At 37.8% G+C, this 18,761-nt stretch overlaps 1 protein-coding gene across 1 annotated transcript; it reads left to right on the top strand.

The window, feature by feature from the left end:
- Positions 1 to 18,452, top strand: LOC133323501 (serine protease nudel). Its single transcript, XM_061532420.1, has 18 exons — positions 1 to 128; positions 196 to 2,334; positions 3,467 to 3,953; positions 4,017 to 4,698; positions 5,110 to 5,619; positions 5,689 to 6,022; positions 6,079 to 7,195; positions 7,441 to 7,540; positions 13,027 to 13,096; positions 13,157 to 13,270; positions 13,330 to 14,098; positions 14,162 to 14,353; positions 15,191 to 15,648; positions 15,725 to 15,883; positions 15,941 to 16,073; positions 16,302 to 16,409; positions 17,831 to 17,962; positions 18,011 to 18,452. Exons 1-18 carry the CDS (start codon positions 41 to 43, stop codon positions 18,447 to 18,449), a joined length of 8,031 nt encoding a protein of 2,676 aa, XP_061388404.1. The 5' UTR covers positions 1 to 40; the 3' UTR covers positions 18,450 to 18,452.
- The last annotated feature ends 309 nt before the right edge of the window (positions 18,453 to 18,761 follow it).

Raw genomic sequence — 18,761 nt, 5'->3', positions numbered from 1 at the left:
ATCAAAACCAAGGGCGCATCGAAAATGGAATCGCTTAATAATGACCAAAATATTTGCATTATCTGTTATTGTTCTGTTGATTTTGCTAACCTCGATTATATATCATGGCATTGTATTGGAAAGAATGGGTATGTAATATTGATTCAAAACTATGAAATTAATCTAAAACATTATCTTTATTTTTCCCCTGCGTAGATAAACTGAAAGAAATAGTGGCATTAAATGTGAAACATGAAGAAAGAAAAACCCCTTCCAGTATCGGCTTAAATTTAAAATCGGAAAATCTTATGGAGGACGTTAACGGTAAAATGGTGCCATATCGGAATTTCGAACCCTTGGAAAATGTACAGTTGCTTGGTTCGGCTAAATATTCAAAATTGCACATTCAGCACAAACGTTTACATTTTCGACGACATAAACGCGATAATGATTACGGCAATGATGAAGATGATAATTCCATGGCATTTCCAGCGGATCTGAATGACATTGATGTGGATTTGTCAAATGATGATTATGTGGCTAATGTAAACATTGATAATATGCAACTTCCTCCTGAACTCTATAGCTTAGATCCCATCAAGGTTCAGCAGGAATCACTTGACCTGAAAAGTCTCTATGCGAAGGTACGGGATAAACGCACCAAACTTGCGATCAGCAAACTGGAGACGGAGTACAAGCGCTGCAAAAAAGAATCGGTGGCTAGCAATGAATGCATGGTGGCCTTTATGAAAATGTATAACTTGGCCAAGGAGATAAACGAGAAGATGGAAAAAATGAAGGCGATTTTCAAGGACAGCGAACAATTGATGCAAATATCGTCGGAAAGTCATGAATCGAAGGAGACGGGCGAGGCGACAACGGAACACATACAAAGTGCCCCCACATCAACTTTGGCTGTTGTCTCAACAACAGAAACTACTGTGGTCCTGGGGACAACGAAAAGTTCTGCAACGACAACAGCCGTGGAAGAAAACACCACTCACAAAATGGAGAAAATTGAACCGGTACAATTTAGTTGGATTCTGGATGGTTTTGATGGGGTATCCCAAGAAGAAGGATTTGCACTATTGCCCGAATCGGTAACAACTCTTGCAACGCCAACGACAACGCCTGCACTATTCACAACTGTTCGGGGGGACACTTCATTCATCACTAGCAGTTCCACAGATATTGAATTGAAAGATTGGAATGCTTCAACGCAGGTGTCAGGTAAAATTGTACTTGCCGAAGATAGTCAACTGAATTTGGAAACCAAAGCCACAACTACACAACGAATTGATCCGGAAACAGATGCTCCCACAACGACATCTAGAGCAGAAAAGTCTCAAAAAATTAGTTGGATATTAGATTTTCAAGATAGTTCGGAAAATTTTGTTATAACCGATGATCACTTTGAAGATGCTAGGGCCACAACGACTGCAATGACAACCGTGACCACAGAGGGGGTGCACTCTTCCACTTCTGTAACTACAACAGCCACCGAGGAGACGGCTTTAAATAGTTCAACGGCACTTATGCTGGATTCACAGCCCACCACCATTAGTATCAATTTATCGACAACAGATGTCAGCACAATATCATCTTCTGAATTTACATCAAGTCCAGACACAACAACAACAACAAGTACCGATGACAAAGAACGTAAGCTACAGTTTGAATGGATTATAGATGGAGAAGAAATTCCAGACGAAACAACACATGCCAGTACAACGAATGCCAACGAATTGGCATTTAATACGACCACAGATATACCAACAAATACGACAACAATTGCATATCCGACTAAACCGAAACCGATTAAATTTAGTTGGATCATAGACAGTGATGTGAACAGTGGTGAAAATAAGATGTCCACGACAACTACACCCAAGCCAGTGTTCACCGATAAATCCAGTAATCAAACTTCAGCAAGATTTTGTAATTCTACCAAAGAAGAAACAGGAGCAGGAGGAGAAGAGGACGATTCATCGCGAGAGGAAACAATTTGTATTTTAAACGCTGATCAACAACGTGCCTTTAGTGAAGAGGAACATCCCTTGGATAATCCCAGTAGTTTGGAGAATATGCTGGAAACATTGGAACGCAATTCGTTGGCTTCGTCAAAGTCTTCGTTTGCCACTACGACCGGCACACCGGGAGTTTTAACAACCGTGATGTCGTATAACGAGACAAGCATGGATGCCCTGGAACACCTGGAATGGGAAAAGAAATTCCAACAGGCGGCAGTGATGAGCAACAGTGATGATATTTTGGATACTTTTGGAGAGATGGATTATAAAAGTGTGGCAAAATTTGGCCCGAAATTAAATCCCGTTAATCCAAATAATTTTGCAGGTAGGTGTGGGCACACTGTGTAACAAAAAAATGATCGGGAAATTAAAAAAAAATTATATATATATATATGATGAAAGGTATAAAAATAAAAGACACGTGTGTCGCCATTACGTTTACATTTACTGATATAAATGTGAGGAATATTTTTGTCTAATATGTTAACCCTCTGTCAACTCTCTCAATGGGTCTTTTCGGTCCCTTTTTCCAAAGATGATTGAAAACTAATTTAAAACGTGGTTTATAGCAGGTCAGTAATGTTCGCCATAAAGTTTAAAGATGGGTCTAAGAATAAACGAAAACTCGAAAATCTGTCTAGACGTCAAAAATTTTAAAAATATGAAAACTCATGTTAGGTTTAAAACCGATTTTATTCCGAGTTTGTAGCAATTTTTCTCACCTTTATAGCATTCTTCTAATAGGACATCAGAGGAATGTTATAAAGGACAAAAATGTTCTGCATAAAATTTTAGCATAAGTCACTGAACAAGTATACCGAATATATAGACGTCAGTTTAAGACAACAGATTCAGAAAATATTCACAGCATATTCAATTTAGGTGTAAATATTGACCTGCCGCATTTTTCGGTATTTTAAAAGTCTTAAGCCATCATTTTAGAACAGAAGTGGCCAACGTTTTCAATATAGGTCAATGTAGTTCCTCGGCGAATTCTCCAAACATCAGTAAGTAAATTCGTCTATGTTTTAATGGAGTCCAAAGAATTCAGATCGATACAAAAAATGTACGTTCAGGTTCTGTTATAGCCCCCATATTAAGGTTCTACTCCATTTTCTGTATTTTTGACAGAATTTTTCAGTTTTGGCCACCCGGTAGACCTTATTTAATAGGCTATTGTCCATATTTTACCGATTTTAGGCTTAGGACTTAGTCTCTTCAATGTTTGAGGTCTTAGCCTCTACAATCGGAGTGACTGTAATTTGGTATTTTAGGTTCTTGAAAGAGAAACGATTTTAACAATAGATTAACCTCAACTTTAAGGACCAAACTCATGCGACGGAATTTGGACTTCGGTCTGTATCATTAATACATATTCATTAATAGCGACTGAGTTCTGCACCGTTGTAAATTAATTTCCAGTTGGTTTTTTCTAATTTTCTTCTTCTACATTGTAGCTGATAATCAATTTATGAGTTTGTGCGAGCGAATGGCAAAGAGAATGCGTGACAAAAGTGCCTCAGCTAGTGGACAACAACAACAACAACAACAGCAGCAGCAACAACAACAGCAACCAAAACCCGAGACGGAACCCGAATCATATACACCGGCATCGGTACAATTTACAAGTCGTGGACCGGTTGGTGGTTTTCCCGTTACCGGTGAAACTATGAAGGCATCCGCCCAGTTTATGTTTAATCCGAATTATGGCATGCCCTCAATACCCATTTGTTTCTATGTATCACCGGCCAATGTGCGGATGGTGAATCAGGTGCCACTATGGACGCCCTCATTTTTTGGTATGGCGGGTGGTTTTGCCGGCTCCAGCGGTGGTGGTACCGTGGGTGGTGGCGGCGCTGGTGGACCTGGTGGTATATTCTTTGTACCACAAAATTTTGGAACAACTGGTAATTTCTTTGGGCATTCGGCGGGAACAGCAGGAGGGTATGATTAGTATAAAAATATATTTAAAATAAAAATCAGTTATTGATGTTGCTTTAAATTCAGGGCACAAGGCAATATTCCAAATATTTTCTCGAAAAATGCCTCACCCCAGAAACAACAGCAGCAACAACAAAGTCACCAACAAAAACAACTATTTTGTACTTATGTCAATAATCACGGCAATGCTGGTAGCCAGGGTGGCGTTGTTGGTGGTGTCAGTGGCCCCGCCAATACTGTCAGCGGTATGGGCTTCTCAAATGCCAATTTCAAAATGCGCACAGATCCGGCCAATAGCAGTTTGTCCTCGGATATCATCTATGCCTCCTATGCAGATCTGCCCGATCATTTGGGCCATGAAGATCACTTCAAATGTGTCACATCGGGACAGATTGCCTGTTACGGAGGCAACGAATGCATCATGGAGAGTGAATGGTGTAATGGCATGGTGCAGTGTAGTGACGGCAGTGATGAGGCGGCCTGTACTTGTCGTCAGCGGTTATCGGATGATCGCATCTGTGACGGTTATCCCGATTGTCCTATGGGGGAAGATGAGCGTGGTTGTTTCGGTTGTGATGAATTTATGTATTCCTGTTACGATAGTCCACGTGAATTCGAAATGAATAATCGTTCCATGGTATCGATGTGCTATAGCCTGTTGGAGAAATGTGATGGATTTAGGAATTGTTTAAATGGTCGCGATGAAACGGATTGCAGCATTATTGTTAATGATGTCACTCATCATATGGTAAGTAATGGCCTTAAATAATGAAGCTCAAGAGGCTAATGGACCGGAACGATGAACGGATCGCCATAATATATCAGATCAACCTACATTCCGATGCAGGGTCAATTGAATAGAATTTGTGTGTTGCATGCCTCAAATTAAGTTATAATATTATGACAGCTTTATCTAAATCTGAAATTTTAATAGGATTCATCCTTGGGCCAAATAAATTACCCCCGCAAATTTATTTTAATTATAAGAATACATGAATAGACAAAAAGGCATGCGTAAATCGACATGCGTAAATCGACATGCGTATCTGAGACCCAATTTGCGTCGAGAGATATAGGATCCATATTTAATTCCGTCCTTTCCTTATTGGTCGCATTCCAAAAATATCTGTTTTTGTTTTTTTTTTTTTTTGATTTGCAGTCACATTCAGCATCATCTTCCGAGGGTTATTTGTATCGCAATCATCGAGGAGAATGGTATCCGGTATGTAATAATGGCGAAACATGGGCTTTGGAAGCGTGTAAAAACGAAGGTGGTCTCAGCGGTATACCAAAGTTATCTTTCAAACCGCTATCGCTAACGGGTCCATTTATTGAACCTGCTCGTATTGGAAGTGCCCACTTTCCACAGTCATGTCACAAACGAAATAGTCATGATGAACTGGTGGATCATATAGCCTATGTTAAATGTATGCCACCACAATGTGGAATATTACGGCAGGATCCTTCGGTCGTGAAGTCCAGATATTCCAAACGTCTGGCTAAGCTGCAAACGTCCGTGAGCAATAATCAAACAAAACGTGAACTGGAAAATGACAATGAACGCATAGTGGGTGGTGTACACAGTAAGCCCATGGAATGGCCGTTTGTTGTGGCCTTATATAGAAACGGGAATTTCCATTGTGGCGGTACGATTCATTCGGAATATTGGGTAAGTGCTTTCTGCCCTGCTCTCAAAGTCGACATTTTCTTAATTGCCGCTATTTTTGGGTATTTGCAGATAATCAGTGCGGCCCATTGTGTAATAAATTATCACAAATACTATTATGAGGTTCGTGCAGGACTACTGAGGCGAACAAGTTTCTCCATGGCCACACAAATACAACCGGTGTCGCACATTATTGTACACCAGGCCTATGAACGTCGCAGCATGCGAAACGATTTATCCTTGCTGCGAATGGTTAAACCGCTGCAGTTCAATCGTTGGGTTAAGCCCATTTGTCTGCCAGATATTCAGAGAACCACAGGTGGAGAGGATTGGATATGGGGTCCGCGTGAAAATACCCTATGCACCGCAGTTGGTTGGGGAGCTGTCCGAGAAAAGGGCCCGGGAAGTGAGTATTCTTATGGTGGACTTCTCGGCTATTTAGTAAAATTGTCATTTCTTTAGGTGACTCACTGCGCCAGGTGACAATTCCCATACGCAAGGGCTGCATCGACAAAGAAGATCAAGAAGCAGAAGATATTTGTGCTGGCGATGAAGAAGGTGGTCGTGACGCATGTCAGGGTGATTCTGGTGGACCGTTGTTTTGTCGTAGTGTCACATCTCCCGAAGAATGGTATTTAGCCGGTGTGGTTAGTCACGGAAATGGTTGTGCCAGACCCAAAGAGTTTGGTGTCTACACTCGGGTTGCCCTCTATTTAGATTGGATTACGATGGCAATGCGTCCGGAATTTTTGCCGAAAATTCAACCACACAAGTTATGTCCTGGATATGTGTGCGTATGGGGTGGCAAACGTTGTATACCGCAGCGTAAGCGATGTGATCGCATTGTCGATTGTTTGGGTGGCGAAGATGAAGTGGGGTGTATTTACAATTTTATACCAGACATGGGTGGAATGCGGGAGAATACCACAGAAAGTGACTATCATCCGGTGGTGGTGACGACGCCAATTAATAAAATAAGAGCTTTCGAAATCGAGGATGATTTGGAAATAGGGACAACAAGTACGGCGCCCTTGACTTTTACAACATCTACAACAAATACTGAAATTTCCACAACGGATGCTAGCACCACAACCATTGAAGTTATCACCGACATAACAACCACTGATGATATTGTGACGACTACATTTGAGACAACGACAAATTCCGAGCAGACAGAAACCACAACGGGGGTCAAAATATTGGATGCTAGTGAAAAGACTCAAACAGCTGCAACACCTACAATAAAAATGGAAACACCAACGGAGAGTATTCCAACAACACTATTTACTAGATCTATAACGCATGGAAGCACGATTCCGCTGGACGGTAGTACGAGTGAAGAAGTAATGGATAAATTAACAACACTGGGTATGAAAATAGATTCTGTAGACGATGCCACAACTGATGCTCCAGACAAATTGGAATCAACAATGCTCACCGATATGACATTCTCTGTGGCCGAATCAAAAATGACTTCGATAAGTACGGATGCACCTTCAAAGATAGCGGCTGTAAATACGACAGTATCTTCTTCGCCCGTTCCGCCTTCAAATGTAACAAGGAAATTTGTTTGTCGAAAGTAAGTAGTGGTCATAAAAATTTAATATTTTTATATCCTCCACTACAAGGTGGAGTGATTATTAAATTTATCTTTTCTAAAACACATAATAGCATTTTGAATTCACAGCTCGTAGTATAAAAAGTTAGACTCGAACGAATAACGACGTTTTAACTTGTCTAGTTTAAATCGTTCTATATATAAATAAGTCCGATTTCATGTAGCCTAATTTGTATTGGGTTTTTATCAAATTTATCTATTTTCAGAATACCGCAAATAATTGAAATGGCAAATAGATGTGATCGTTTTGAGGACTGCGAAGATGGCACCGATGAGGATGAGTGTAGCTGTCGTGATTACTTAAAGGTAAGATAGAATTATACCCTCAGCCTTATGTCTAATGAGGGTGTAAAGACTTCGATACGGCAAAAATGCCCCTCATCGAAATATATGTTTTAGAGCCCATGTTTCTTGGACAAAATCCTTTTCAGACAACTTGGAGCCGATTTACGAATGTCCGTCCCGATTTCAAAGTTTGCACATCATAATATTTCTTCCAAACTTAGTTTAACTTCGAAGATGGGGAATATCGGTTCCATTTTCTAGTACCTTCCACACAAAATGATTAAAATTTTGCTGAAAATTAATTTTAAAATATCATACGAACGGACAATTCAATTTGCACCAAACTTTGTACAACCTATTATCGTTACTAAGCCTAGATCAAGTCCGAAGATGGGATCCATTGGTTCACTCCTTCTGGTACCTCCTCCCCAAATAGCCATAATTTTCAATGCTTATAAATCAAATATTAGGCGAACGGAATGTCCGATTAGAACAAATCTTGATTTACCTTTATTAAGCCTAGATCAAATTCAAATTCGGGACCGTCGAACAGCTCCTTATGGTACCTGCACCACAAAGTTTATAGCTTTATCTATATATATAAAAGAGCTTAGTGTTAAGTGAGTGAGTGAGTGAGTGACTGACTGACAGATCATCGCCCAGACGAAACGGCTAAAGCTAGAAGCTTGAAATTTTGAGTGTGGGTTGGTGTTGGTGTGTAGGCGTGAGATAAGGCTGGGTTTTTGGAAATTCGAACTAGAAGGGTACGAAAAGTACTAAAATGTACCAAATATGGTACCCTTTGTATTAGGCGAACGAGAAGAGCTAGAATTCTGAAATTTGGAATGTGGGTCACTGATGTAAAGTTAGGAAGATGTACAAAAGCGTTTTTGGAAATTCGTACTAGAACGGTACGAAAAGTACTAAAAAGTACTAAATGTGATACCATTTGTATTTGGCGAATTGATAGAGCTAAAAACTTGAAATTTGGAATGCGAATTAGGGATGAGATGTAGAGCCCATTTAAGGAGATGGTTTTGAAAGCGTGTACTCATGTGTACGAAAAGTACTATATGATACTATATTTGGTACAAATTTAATTTGGAGATACAAATCGAGCTGGAATCCTGAAATTTGAAATTAACATTACCGTCGGAGTATAGATTGGGAATGTACGTAGTTTTGGAATTTTTTTACCCAGTTTCAGTAATTTATATTCATGGGTACTAAATGGTACTAAATTTGGTACAAATTGAATTTTATGCGAAGCAATAGAGCTAGAATCATGAAATTTGGAGTCAGGATCACTGTTGGGGTGTAAGATCGAGACATGTAGGAAGTTTTAAAATTGTTTACTAATGTGTACTAAATTTTGTACAATTTGAATTGTGGGTGAACCGATAGAGTTGGAATCTTTAATCATGGATTTAGGATCACTCTGGGGTGAAATTTTGGGTTAAGTGGGACGTTTTGGAAATTCGTACTACTGTGTACTAAATTTGGTACAATTTGAATTGTGAGTGAACCGAAAGAGTTGTAATCCTGAAAGTTGTATTTAGCATCTCTGTTTGGGGTAAGTAAGAAGTTTTCGAAATTAGTACTACTGTGTACTTAATATCGTACAATTTGAACTGTAGTTGAACCGATAGAGTTGGAATCCTGAAACTTGGATTTAGGATCACTGTGGGGGTGTAGGATTGGGATATTTAGGAAGTTTTGGAAGTTGGTACTACTATGTACTAAATTTGGTACAATTTGAATTGTGGGTGAACCGATAGAGCTGGAATCCTGAAACTTTGAGTTAGGATCACTGTGGCGGTGTAGGATTGGGGTATGTAGGAAGTTTTGGAAATTCGTACTACATTCGTACTAAATTTGGTACAAATTGAATTGTGGATGAACCGATAGAGTTGGAATCCTGAAACTCGGATTTAGGATCGCTGTGGGGGTGTAGGATTGGGGTCTGTAGGAAGTTTTGGAAATTCGTACTACAGTGTACTAAATTTGGTACAAATTGAATTGTGAGTGAACCGATAGAGTTGTTATCCTGAAACTTGGATTTAGGGTCACTGTGGGGTTGTAGGGTTAGGGTAAGTTGGAGGTTTTGGAAATTCGTACTACTGTGTACTAAATTTGGTACAATTTGAATTGTGAGTGAACCGATAGAGTTGTAATCCTAAAACTTGGATTTAGGGTCACTGTGGGGTTGTAGGGTTAGGGTAAGTTGGAGGTTTTGGAAATTCATACTACTGTGTACTAAATTTGGTACAATTTGGATTGTGAGTGAACCGATAGCGTTGGAATTCGGAAACTTGGATTTAGGATCACTGTGGGGGTGTAGGATTGGGATATTTAGGAAGTTTTGGAAATTGGTACTACTATGTACTAAATTTTGTACAATTTGAATTGAGGGTGAACCGATAGAGTTGGAATCCTGAAACTTGGATATAGGATCACTGTGGGGGTGTAGGATTGGGGTCTGTAGGAAGTTTTGGAAATTCGTACTACAGTGTACTAAATTTGGTACAAATTGAATTGTGAGTGAACCGATAGATTTGTAATCCTGAAACTTGGATTTAGGGTCACTGTGGGGGTTGTAGGGTTAGGGTAAGTTGGAGGTTTTGGAAATTCGTACTACTGTGTACTAAATTTGGTACAATTTGAATTGTGTAGAGTTGTAATCATGAAACTTGGATTTAGGGTCACTGTGGGGTTGTAGGGTTAGGGTAAGTTGGAGGTTTTGGAAATTCATACTACTGTGTACTAAATTTGGTACAATTTGAATTGTGAGTGAACCGATAGAGTTGTAATCATGAAACTTGGATTTAGGGTCACTGTGGGGTTGTAGGGTTAGGGTAAGTTGGAGGTTTTGGAAATAAGTTGGAGGTTTTGGAAATTCGGAAAGAGCTAAAATTCTGAAATTTGGAATGTTGGTCACTGATGGAAAGTTAGAAAGATGTGCAAAAGGGTTTTTGGAAATTCGACATATAAGTGTACTAAAGGTACTAAACTTTACTGAATTTAGTTCCTATTGTATATATATTGAACATATATAGCTGAAATCTTGACATTTTAAATGGAATACATGTTGGGAAGTGGTGTTGATGTACGGAAATGGTTTAAGACATTCGTACTTATGTGTATAAAAAGTGTAAAATGGTACTAAATTCCGTACTATTTACCTTCAGTTGAGTGTGTAGAGATGGAATCTTTATAATCGGAATTAGCTTTAAAAAAATCGTACTTATTTGTATGAAAAGTACTTAATTGGTACTAAATTTGGTGGAAGTTGGATTTAGGTGAACAGATAGAGCTGAAGTCTTCAAATTGGGAATTAAAATGACTGTTGGAGTGTAGGACTGAGGTAGATTATGAAATTCGTACTTTTTGGTACGAAAGGTATATATGGTACTAAATTTAGTACAATTTGGATGTTGATTGAAAGGATAGAACTGAAAACCTGAAATTTGGAATTAAGATTTCTGTTGTAGATTGAGCTATAGAGACATCTTTGGAAACTCGTATTTATGTGTACGAAAAGTACTAAACGGCACTAGATGGATTTGGGTGAACGGAGAGAGCTGGAAACCAATAATTTGGACTAATGGTTGATGTTTGAATATAGAATTGAGATATGGAAGCATGTCACCTACCTACTACTAAATAGTACTATATTTGGTACAACTTGATTACGTGTGAACGGATAGTGCTGGACTCCCGAATTTTTTAATTAAAATTACTGTTGGAGTGTAGGATTGACATAGTTTAGGAAATGTTTAATTATAGAAACAAAAAGTACTAAATGGTACCGAAAAGCTTACAAATGTGTGAACGGATAGGGCTGTATTCTGAAATTTTGAATTAATATTACAGTTTGAGTGCAGAATTGAGATATGTCGGTAATTTTTTAAAATTCGTCATTATGTGTACTAAATGGTAAAAAAAATTTGTACAAGTTTGATTCGAGTTAACGGATAGAGATAGTAAACGTAAATTTGGAATTAAAATTACAAGATTAAGGAAGTATTGGAATTTCGTACTTATGGATACGAGAAGACCTAATTGGTACTAAATATGGTACAATTCTTTTTGTGTGGGCGGGAATCCTAATATTTGGACTTAAAAATAAGGTTGGAGTGTAGGATGAGGTAGTTTTAAAAATACGTAATTATCTGTACTAAATGGTGCTAAGTTTAGTACAATTTAGATTTGAGTGAAAGGATAGAGATGGATGGATTTGAAAATAAAATTACTCTTATAGCAAAGGATTGAGACAGTGTTGGAAATTCGAACTCATGAGTACGAAAAGTACTAAATATGGTACAATTTGGATCTATGTGAAGAGATAGTGCTGTTATCCTGAAATTAATGAATAAAATTACTGTTTCAGTGGGAAATTGAGGCAGTTTTAGAAACTCATACTTACGTCTACGAAAAATAATAAATGGCACAATTTGGATGTTGGTGAACGAATAGAGATGGAATCTTTAAATGTGGACCTAAGGTTGTTATTGGAGTGCATGACTGAGGTATTTTTGGAAATTTGTACTTTGGGTACGACAACCAAAAAATTTGGTACAATTTGGACTTTGGTGAACGGGTAGAACTCGAATCCTGAATGTTGCAACTTAGGTTACTCTGGGAGTGTAGGAAAAGTAGAATGGTACCAAATATGGTACAGTTTAGTGAACAGATAGAGCTGAAATTCTTAAATTTGGACTTACGATTGAAAGCAGGTTTGGAATATTGAGATTGGTTTGGTTATGGGTACGAAAAGTGCGGAATGGTTTCACTCAGAGCTGAAATTCTTAAATTTGGACTATCTGAAAGAAGGATTGAGGTACATTTGGAAATTTGTACTTATGAGTACGAAAACCACTAAATTTGGAACAATATGGACTATGGTGGAAGAAAATTCACTAAATTTGGAATAATTTGAATTTGGGTAACGGAGAGAGCTGGAAACCTAAAATTTAGAATGTTGGTCATTGACAGAGAGTTAGAAAGAAGGACCAAAGGGTTTTTGGTATTGGAGGTGACGGTATAGAGGTAGTCTTGAAAATGTAAAATTATGTGTTCGAAAAGTTCTAAATGGAATTACATGTGGAACCTGTACGTTTTTCCTAAAGTGTGGATTTCGGAAATTAGTGCTTATGTGTATGAAGAGTACTTAATGATAATAAACTTGATATTAAATGTAGGAATAGAGGTGGAATTCAGAACTATAGTACAACTAATTATACGGTATTCACGATTTTCATAAGAAATATTTTTTTATTCCCTTTCCGCATACGAAGTAGCGGGTACTTTGCTAGTAAACTATACTTTAATGTTACCCAAAGAGTCTGTAATATGTCATTACGGGTTCTGGGTGAGTAAGAAAACATTTTCGTAGAACATAGATCCATGCTCCATACTTAATATTATAGGCTCCATATTATATAACAGATATTATATATCTGTTATATATTATTTTTGTTTATTAAACCATTTACTATTCTTTGCAGGGAAAATTAAGTATTCTAATATGTGATGGTAAGTCGGATTGTGAGGATTTGACCGATGAAGATGATTGTGGTAAGATAAAAGAAATTCTTTACATTCCGAGAGAGATAAATTTCTTTTGAATATTCCTAGGTAATTGTACATCTGATGAGTTTTTATGTCCCCTAACAAGGACATGCATTCCATTAACAAAACGTTGTGACAACATCATTGATTGCCGTTTCAACGAAGATGAAAAGGATTGCTGTAAGCATTTCCAACAGTGTCTTATATAAAATCTGCTTTTGATAATTTTTTTCTTGCAGTTGCCCTCACCAATGGCAAGGAAGTCGTTTTGGATAGTCATCGACAACCGATACTAAATAGTGCTGGCATTTTTTCCCGCAACAACAATGGCATTTGGCGAATTGTCTGCACCCATGAGACATCATACGGCGATCACAATGCCAAGACGGCGGATGAAGTGTGTTCTCTGCTCGGTTTCAAGGGTTATAGTTTTTACAATACCACAAAACCGACAATTTACGATCACATTATCCCTATAAGCCCCGATTTGCTTATGAAACCTCGCCTCAGTGATGAAATACAAAACACGGTCGGTGATAGTGAATATTTTACGGCTGTGCAAAGTATTTTCCCCACTTTTAAGAATTTGCGAACAATTCGCATTGAACAATCGAAGGAGGTTTGCTTGGGTCTGTATGTGGAGTGTGTTGCCAAGTCCAATAAAGCGGAACCCATAACAGTAGTAAGTGCAGGAGAACCAAAACCCATTGAAGAAAAGAAACCCGAACAGCTGCAACCATCAATTGAGACTCACAATAGACCCAATGTTTTTGTTAAGCCTGAAGCGAATGTGGAAAAGGAACCACTAGGCGAGGAGGTATTAGAGAACGTAATTGATCCAAAGAAAAATATGACAATACTAATCGATCACGAGCTACACGAGATAATTGAGGAAATCCATTGGCCATGGCTGGTTGACGTTTATGCCAATGGTAGATTATGGTGCTTGGGCGTTTTGATGGATAAACATTGGATAATGGTACATGAGTCCTGTAACTATGGCATAAGGTATGGTGTGAGTTTTGTGGATGTATGAAATGGGTGATGTTTACCGTTCTTTGTCTTTTGCAGATTAAATTTGGATTATGTCGCTGCTTTGTTTGGCGGTGGCAAAACTAAGAGTAGAGCTCATAAAAGCACTCACGAGGAAATACGCCGCATCGATTGCATGGAAGTCATTCCGAATAGTGACATTTTAATGATGCATCTTGAGAAGCCGGTCAGATTTTCACACTTTATTTTGCCGACATTTGTACCAGATGGGTATGTATTTGATGTGAATATGTTCCTCAGAGATGAGAAAACGATATCCTCAACCTTTTGCTAATGAGGGTATTGTTATTGCCTTTGGACCAAATCCGTTTCAGAAAATTTTGAGTTGATTTACAAATGTCCGTCCATCTGTGTGGCTGGTGCGCTCGATAACTCTCGAAGGGAGCAACCGATTTCATCCAAACGTTGTACATCATAATATTTCTTCCAAACTTAGTTCAATTTTGAAGATGAGAAATATCGGTGTACTTCTTCTGGTAGCTGGTCACAAAATGGGCAAAATGTTGCTAAAAATTATTTTCATAATATTATGCGAACGGAGAGTCCGATTTGAACCAAACTTTGCTTAACCTATTATCTACACCAAGCCTAGATCAACCCGAAAATGGAACTCATTGGTCCACTTCTTTTTGTATCTCCCCCATAAATGGACAACATTTTCAATATTTATAAATCCAATATCAATATCAACCGAATGGAAGGTCTGATTTGTACCAAACTTTGTACAACCTATTACCTTTATCAAGCCTAGATCAAGTCCGAATGTGGCACCCGTCCGATACCTCCCTACAATCGGTCAATATTTTATAAACTTGTAAATCCGAAACATATTTGGTCGTAAATGCATTTTCTTTTATAAACTTCCTCATGCTTTGAATGTCACCGATGTTTGTGAAACAGACTGTCAGATTCTTCTAAAATATTTATCATCCTTTCAGTTATAATCCTTTCAGTTTAACGTACAAAAATCGATTTCTAAATCAGTTTCAAATACTTTGGAATTCAAGAAACGTAGCTCTCAAAATATAATATTTATATTTATTATAGCTCAATTTTGGATGACAAACACGAATGCATAGCGATTCTTCACGATAACGAAAATGGACGAGCAAAGGCGGTTTGTTTGGAAGAACAAAAAAATACGGAGATATGCAACACTAAAGGCATGAATTGTTATCGTTTTAATGAGAATAAATCAACCGTTAAACTTCAAAGAGATTCCGACAATTTAATTGATAATTCCGCTGAGGAGAAAAGTTCAGAAGAAACTGACCACAATGAAATAATATCCACTGCCAGCAATTGTACCCAGTTCGGCGGTAAGAGTACGAAAGCAGATGGCTTGGAACCCATCGAACAGGGTATTGCCGTTTGTCGCAACAACAATACAGGTTGGTATCCCAATGCTCTTTTCTCATATAACAACACGAATTGTAGTAGTTTTAAGCAGTATTTTGCGGTAAGAAATCTGGAGGAGGCCTATCAAGGTATACAGGATGTGATGGGTAAGTGTGTGGTGTGGTGCGGTGTGGCGTTATGAAAATGTCAGCAAATTTAATTTTATTTTTTTAACACAACTAGATAATGCACAGTGTAAATTCCCATTTGAGGCACCCTTCTGTTCGACACTGAGATGCCCGTTGGGGTTATGCTTAAATACTACACAAATCTGTAATGGTATATCGGAATGTCATGATGGTAGTGATGAGCGACCTGAAAAGTGTCGACTTTACAAAAATGGCAAGTTTGTTTATAAGTTACTAATAAGTAGCTACTAATTCATGTTATAATTTGTAGCTTGTAGTCCATCAGAAATGAAATGCCGTACCTCCAATAAATGTGTACCGAAATCGAAATTCTGTGATCACGTTGCCGATTGTGAAGATTTAACCGACGAACCGACAGTATGTTCGTGCTTTACATATTTGAGGTAAGATCAGATAAGATGTAAGATGTAATATATGAGCCGTTCAGGGCACACATCGATTAACTCCCTAAAATGGAAAAAGGATAATAATGAGTTTTAATTAATACGAATATTAATTCGACTTTATAACGTAGAATGTATAGAGGCGCTAATATTTATTATTCAGGAAAAATATTATTAATATAAAAAGTCTGATAGACTGTACGTTCTTTTGTTATTTTTTTTTTTCAGAGCAACTGATCCCTCAAAAATATGCGATGGGATAAGAAATTGCTGGGATAAAAGTGATGAAAGTCCTGTTTTATGTAACTGTACCGCCAATCGCTATCCATGTGGACCGTGAGTATAAATTTCAAAACTTCCCACCGTTTTCATGATTGACACGAAATTTGGACAGCCTCGAGAAATAAACATAAAATAACGTGTGTAAAGTTTTGTTGAAATCGGGTCATTTTTGGGTATAACTACTAATCGGTTCAAATTTATATGTAAATCCTATTAATAATGAGGCTATATACACATTCATACGGTAAAAATGTGCCTCATCGAAATATTGGTTTTAGACCCCACGTTTCATTGGGCTAAATCCGTTTCAGACAATTTTTAAGTGTCTGTCTGGCCGGCTGTTGCGCCCGATAACTCCCGAAGGGATTAACCGATTTCATCCAAACTTTGCACATCGTAATATTTCTTCCAAACTTAGTTTAAGTTCGAAGATGGGGAATATCCGTCCATTCCTTCTAGTACCTCCCCCACAAAACGGCCAAACTTATGCTAAAAATTAATTGTATAATATCATGCGAATGGACTATCCGTTTTGAAACAAACTTTATACAACCTAATATCTCTACCAATACTAGATCAAGTCCGAATATGGACCACTACTTCTGGTACCTGTTCCACAAATGGTCAAATTTTAAATATTTATAAATTCAATATCAGGCGAATGGAATGTCCGATTTGACCTTACCAAGCCTAGGTGAAGTTCGAAGATGGAACCCATTGGTCTACTCCAATATCAGTCGAATAGAATGTCCGAATTTTTACAAACTTATAAATTTTATTTGAAGCGAATTGAGTAACCGATTTGACCAACATTAAATCCGAAACCTCTATGATAAAAACATATGCCTCATATAAAGCGAATAATAAAACCTGGGTGTAATTCCGAAGACGTGAGGGTATGTATGGGACGGGAGATTATGAAGTGGGGCAACAAACTCCGTGTATTTATTTGATTAGCTTGTATTTTTACACTGGGAACCGAATTGAGTATACAATAAAGAATTCTAAGTTCGGTTCAAATTTAGGAATAGCTTCCATTCATATCGTCCGATTTTATGAAAATGGTGCGCCAATGTTCCCATATTTGTTGGATTGACACGAATGTCTCAAATAACGAAAGTTTAGTTTCATTAAAATTAGATTCAACTGCAATAAAAGTTTCGTGATGAATTTGAACTGAACTGTGATTTTCTCAAAACATTTTCAAAATTTCGATATTTTCTAGTTTGCGGAATTAATAATCCAGAACCTATCATGTATAATAAGATCATATAACCTGCCAGGACCTCTTCGAATTTCTTTATTATATTATGCAGCATAATATGAAGTTCTCACATGTATTCCGTCTCGAAAGTATGGTTCGATTCTTGGTCGAAGGTTTATCCACAGATAATGGCTGTAAAATTTATGTATTTGATGAGCCCCTGCAGTAAATTAAATTATAGCCTTAGAATAATTTTATTTTTTATTTCTAGATTGGGTGAGGAGTGCATTCCCCGAGAATTTGTTTGTGATAAAGAACCAGATTGTCCAAACGGCGAAGATGAACGTTACTGTTATGGTTTGGAACAGCCCACAATGACAAAACAACAAATGCAAAAGCAAGGGTAAGTTTCGCACACACACCCGCACACATTTAACTAATGTAAACTAAGTTTTCCTCCAATTTATGTCCATAGTGATAATGTCCAGCCTACCTCATACGGCCAGGTGATTGAACAAAGTTATGGTGTCTGGCATACAAAATGTTTCCCCAAATCAAATCCTCCAAATGTACAGGAGGTTCGACAGATATGCACAAAATTGGGCTACAATCCATACCAGCAGCCTAGTTATCGTCTGATCGATGACAGCCTCAACGAAGTTGTCGATATACTGGAGGCGCCCGATCAACGCGGACGTTCGTTCAGCAATGACAGTATAGCAGATATGTATAGGCCACCAACAAAGGCGGTTATAGCGAATAAAATGTCACCATTAATGCTGAATGATGACCTAATTCTATTTATGAAACCAAGTCGACCGATTGCCCGGTTGGAACGTTGGAATTCAACAGATTCCGAGCAGTGTTTAAGATTAGAAGTTAAATGTTAATAAGATTTTCCCTCTGTAAATAATGTTTAATTTTAAATTATTTAAATTTTAGTTTAGACAAGTCTTATGATTTTTTTTACACTCAAATAAAGTAGAAATATGTTTTTTTGAAAATGATGTTAGACATTTTTTTATTTTCAATTTGGAACTAACAATAGGCGTCAGTGGAAGTTAAAAGTACTGGTTGTCATTATATATTGGGAGATCATATAGCATCACTTTTCAGTTCTCAATAATCTCTTCCTCCCCAATATCCTTACGGATGTTTATACCAAACAAACCCAAATCTTTTAAGTAATTTCAAAATTTAGG

Source organism: Musca vetustissima, unplaced genomic scaffold, assembly GCF_032173495.1.
Source record: "Musca vetustissima isolate MV318-11 ecotype Yass unplaced genomic scaffold, APGP_CSIRO_Mvet_v1 utg4242, whole genome shotgun sequence".
Taxonomy (NCBI): domain Eukaryota; kingdom Metazoa; phylum Arthropoda; class Insecta; order Diptera; family Muscidae; genus Musca; species Musca vetustissima.
Note: the sequence above shows the minus strand (reverse complement) of the source record. Positions and strands in the feature narration are given on the sequence as shown.

Excerpts from the sequence above, each read along its gene's own strand:
- LOC133323501 (XM_061532420.1), top strand. The coding sequence starts at position 41 with ATGACCAAAATATTTGCATTATCTGTTATTGTTCTGTTGATTTTGCTA. Across the intron at positions 13,271-13,329 it reads CGAAGATGAAAAGGATTGCT|TTGCCCTCACCAATGGCAAG; the intron begins GTAAGCATTTCC and ends TTTTTCTTGCAG. Across the intron at positions 14,099-14,161 it reads TCCTGTAACTATGGCATAAG|ATTAAATTTGGATTATGTCG; the intron begins GTATGGTGTGAG and ends TGTCTTTTGCAG.